This window comes from Neoarius graeffei, chromosome 16 (assembly GCF_027579695.1).
Source record: "Neoarius graeffei isolate fNeoGra1 chromosome 16, fNeoGra1.pri, whole genome shotgun sequence".
Taxonomy (NCBI): domain Eukaryota; kingdom Metazoa; phylum Chordata; class Actinopteri; order Siluriformes; family Ariidae; genus Neoarius; species Neoarius graeffei.
The window spans coordinates 52564302-52569301 of NC_083584.1; the positions used below are offsets into that span (position 1 = coordinate 52564302).

The window sequence follows — 5000 nt, forward strand, 5'->3', positions numbered from 1 at the left end:
AAAAAAGGATTTACAATACAGAAATGTCCAACTTCTGAAAAGTATATTCATTTATACACTCAATACTTGGTTGGGGCTCCTTTACCATGAATTACTGTATCAATGCGGTGTGGCATGGAGGTGATCAGTCTGTGGCACTGCTGAGGTGTTATTGAAGCCCAGGTTGCTTTGATAGTGGCCTTCAGCGTATCTGTATTTTTGGGTCGGGTGTTTCTAATCTTCCTCTTGACAATACCCCATAGATTCTCTTCATAGATGGGGTTCAGGTCAGGCAAGTTGGCTGGCCAATCAAACACAGTAATATCATGGTCAGCAAACCATTTGGTAGTAGTTATGGCACTGTGGGTAGGTGCCAAGTCCTGCTGGAAAAGGAAGTCAGCATCTCCAAAAAGCTCGTCAGCAGATGGAAGCATGAAGTGCTCTAAAATCTCCTGGTAGATGGCTGTGTTGACTTTGGACTTGATAAAATACAGTGGACCAACACCAGCAGATGACATGGCACCCCAAATCATCACAGACTGTGGAAACTTCACACTGGGCTTCAAACACCTTGGATTCTGTGCCTCTCCACTCTTCCTCCAGACTCTAGAACCGTGATCTCCAAATTAAATGCAAAATGCACTTTCATCTGAAAAGAGGACTTTGGACCACTGAGCAACAGTCCATTTCTTTCTCTCCTTAGCCCAGATAAGACACTTCTGACATTGTCTCTGGCTCAGGAGTAGCTTGATATTAGGAATGTGAAAGTTGTATCCCCTTTCTTGAAGATGTCTGTTCGTGATGGGTCTTGATGCACTGACACCAGCCTCAGTCCACTCCTTGTGAAGCTCTCCCGAGTTCTTGAATCAACTTTTCTTGACAATCCTCTCAAGACTGCGGCCATCCCTGTTGCTTGTGCACCTTTTCAGCAATAACCTTTTGTGGCTTACCCTCCTTGTGGAGGCCATCAGTGATCATCTTCTGGACAACAGTCAAGTCAGCACTCTTCCCCATGATTGTGGTTGTGTGTACTGAACTAGATCGAGAGATACACTGTGCTCATACTGTTTTACTCAAACTCGAAATGAAATATTCTAATATTTTGAGATTTTTTTAATGTTTTTGTACTGTATGCCATACTGATTAAAATTAAAACAGAAAAATGCTTGAAACATTTTAGTTTATGTGTAATGAGTCTATAATATATAACATTTTCACTTTCTTAAATAACTGATGGAAAATATTGAACTTTTTCCACAATATTCGAATTTTTTTGAGATGCACTATTACACTGAGTAGCTTTTGTGATTTTTTTTGTCACACTTTTGTGATTAGCTTCATTTAACAGAATTCCAGCAAAGATAATAAATAAATGACGAATGTGACAACACATCTCAGTGACTCTTGTAGAGCATCCATCATTTCATAATTGCTGAAAATATTCTCTTTTAATTCTTGGGCAAAGATTAGTAAATATGAAGAGCACCCCCCCCCCCAACACGTCTATCTGGACTACAGGGAATAAAATTAAAAACCAGACCCTTGTGGAGTGGAGGTAGAGGTTTATAGAAGAGAAACGCAGATAGGACCTGGAGTAATTACATAATTTCCTGGTGCAACGACAATTCCCTTTCAGGCAGGACAAGAGAGACTGTGCCACACACTGTCATATTTCATATGCGATAGCAGTTTAAATATAGAGATCACCACTTACAATTACTCAAGACTGCAGGATATGTGGAACTAGCTAAGGTACCCCATGTAACTCTAATCTCCTCTAAATAGTGCCATCATCGTTGTACTGGTGAAAATTATTTAGCCTGAATACTTCAAATAAATAAATAGAAACTGAAAGCTTGCAGAAGATAAAAATAATGAATGCCGTCAAGCAGTGTGTTTGGTACCAGGAAATGGGGGGGGGGGGGGGGGGGGGGGGGCACACAACAGAAAGCTTTGGTTACAGAAAATCACACCATTTTTTTTTTTAATGCACCCATTTCCAGGAGAAACTGAGGAACTGTAACTAGAGGACAGGGGATTAGACTGCTGTAGTAGGATGAGAAGAGATTCATAGTGTTACCTTATTTACAACTTTCTGTTGCTGGGCATGTTTCTGCCTCAGTGTGGCCACTTCTCTCCACAAAGCTTCATTCTCACTGGAAAAAAAAAAAAAAGAATGCAAGTTGGGGGGTGTTAGCCATCAACATGCCACCTTCAACGTAACAGAGCAAGTTCAACAGCTCCAGGCAAAACATTAAAGCTCATAGGCAACGGTTTTCAAATTTATGCACATTGAAACTTTACATGTTAAAAAACCCTCTGTAATTTTCTTCTGGTCCCAAAAAGTATTGTTAATAAGTAATAATTACAGGGGTGATAGCGTTCCGGCGCTGCGCCGGATTTCCGGCGTACCGTGGCTGGGGAAAAAAAAAAAAAAATCTAGTTCGCCCATTGTCTGTGTCATTCTGAGATGCGCAGATAGACAGTAAAGGGAATTCGCATGATATGGAACTAGTGGGAAAAAAGTGCCATCACGGCACGAATTAGACCCTCTAATTCGTGCCGTGACGGCAACTTTTTCCACTAGTTCCATATCATGCGAATTCCTTTACTGTCTATCTGCGCATCTCAGAATGACACAGGACAATGGGCGAACTAGATTTTTTTTTTTTCCCCAGCCACGGTACGCCGGAAATCCGGCGCAGCGCTGGAACGCTATCACCCCTGTAATTAAAAATAAGTTAGCGCGGATCGCGGCGAATTTCTGCTCAGCGATTTTCGTGACCACTCGGCACGTGACGTCATTCAAGACAAACAAACCGCTTGAGTTGAGTCCACTTCCGTTTACTTACATTGCCGTTCGACTTGAGTGCAGGACGAGCGTTCGGGAATTTCCAAAGAAAAAACATGCCTTATTGTTGTGCAGTGAATTGTAATAACGGGACCGGTTCAGGAAGAAGTATTTACCTTTTTCTGAAAAAGGAGAAGAGGCGGAGCGAGTGGGTTGGCTTTTTCTGAAAAGGGTTCAGTTGTTACACCAGCTCAAATATAGAGTAAAATATTAATAAAACGTAGTACTTAAATAAATAAAACATTGCCATGGCGAAAGAAAGAAAGAAAGAAGAAGAAGAAAAGAAAGAAAGAAAGAAAAGAAAGAAAGAAAGAAAGAAAGAAAGAAAGAAAGAAAGAAAGAAAAGAAAGAAGAAAGAAAGAAAGAAAGAAAGAAAAGAAAGAAAGAAAGAAAGAAAGAAAGAAAGAAAGAAAAGAAAGAAAGAAAGAAAGAAAGAAAGAAAGAAAGAAAGAAAGAAAGAAAGAAAGAAAAGAAAGAAAGAAAGAAAGGAAAGAAAGAAAGAAAGAAAGAAAGAAAGAAAGAAAGAAAGAAAGAAAGAAAGAAAGAAAGAAAGAAAGAGAAAGAAAGAAAGAAAGAAAGAAAGAAGAAAGAAAGAAAGAAAGAAAGAAAGAAAGAAAGAAAGAAAGAAAGAAAGAAAGGAAAGAAAGAAAAGAAAGAAAGAAAGAAAGAAAGAAAGAAAGAAGAAAGAAAGAAGAAAGAAAGCGCACACGTGTGTGTTGGGGGCACTGGTCAGCACGATGGTAGTCTATGTTCTCTGCTGTTATACAGTCTGATGGCAGTGGGCACAAATGAGCCTCTGAAGCACTTCATTTTGCTCTTGGGTGGAATGAGCCTGCCCAGCTGCCACAGTTCCTCATAGAGAGGGATTGTCCAGATTCGCTCCAATCCCCCACCCTTCCTCCTCTCACCCACCAGCTCCAGACCCACCACAGAGCTGGCTTTCCTCACCGGTTTATCGAGTATCTTGGCCCCCTCCAATCTCAATGCCACTGCCCCAGCACACCACGGCAAAGAAGAGGGCGCTGGCTACCACAGACTAGTAGAATGCCTTCATGGAGTCTTGCACATACTGAAAGACCTCAGCCACTTCAGGAAAGAACAGCCTGCCCCATCCTTTCCTGTAGAGGGCATCAGTGTTTTGTCCAGTCCAGTTTATTGTTGATCTGCACCCCAAGGTACTTGGAGTCCACCCTCTCCACTTCCTCTCCCTGAATGAAAACAAGGGACAGGGGGGCTCCTTAGTTTTGCTGATATTGAGCTTCAGGTGGTTTTTGCTAACACCATGTGATGAAGCTCTTAATCAGACCTCTGTACTCCTCCTTGTTGTCTCTGGTGATGCATCCAACAATGGAGAAGTCATCAGAAAACTCGTTGGAAGTGGCAGGAACCAGAGTTATAGTGAAAGTTTTGAGGGTGTAGAGTGTGAAGAACAGTGCCAGTACAGTTCCTTGGGGTATGCCAGTGTTGCTGATCACAGACTCGGAGACCGCCATCCACCCTGACATACTGTGGCCCAACCTGTGAGGAAGTCTGATCTACGAAATAGTGTCCTGGGTGCAGGTGCATCTCTAGCAGCTTCTCTCTCAGTAGAAAGGGCTAGATGTTGAAAACACTAGTGAAGTCAAAGAAAAGGACTCTCACAGTGCTTTGCTGCATCTCCAGGTGAAAGAAGGCCCTTGCATGTCAGGTAGATGATAGCATCCTCCACCCCAATAGGTGGCTGGTAAGCAAATGGCAGTGGATTGAGAAAAGCTATAAGCTGGGTCCTCAGTGCCACAAAACCAGGCTCTCAAAGGTCTTCATGATGTGTGAGGTCAGAGCCACAGGTCTATAGGTTAAGACTGTTGGGATGACTTCTTCGGCACTGAAAGAATGCAAGAGGTCTTCCAGAGTGTGGGCACCTTCAACCTCAGATTGAAGAGATGCTACAGAGGAGCTGCAAGCTGCCCAGCACACCCCTCCAGCATCCCGAGGGTTAATGTCATCAGGTTCAATGGCTTTTGCTCTACTGAAGCCTGGAGAGTTCCCACTGTACCTGGATGGTGGTCAGAGTGGGGCTAGATAGTGAGGGGGGTTGCAGCATGTTGCAAGTTCCTGGCTGTAGGCGAGTAGTTATAGGAAGGGATGGGGGAGTAGTGAGGTGTCCTGGTCCACTGTTATGGTAATATGG

At 42.8% G+C, this 5000-nt stretch overlaps 1 protein-coding gene across 6 annotated transcripts in view; it reads right to left on the reverse strand.

Moving 5' to 3' along the window:
• The window catches only part of hsf1 (heat shock transcription factor 1), a 69419-nt gene that overhangs the window by 34990 nt on the left and 29429 nt on the right, over positions 1–5000 (reverse strand). For 5 of the 6 annotated variants that reach the window (XM_060943164.1, XM_060943167.1, XM_060943165.1 and 2 more), the window contains exon 5: positions 2060–2135. The exons of the other annotated variant lie outside the window; for it this stretch is intronic. In XM_060943164.1, the coding sequence (XP_060799147.1) occupies positions 2060–2135 (76 nt within the window). The remainder of the gene's footprint in view (positions 1–2059; positions 2136–5000) is intronic. 6 annotated transcript variants of the gene reach the window in all.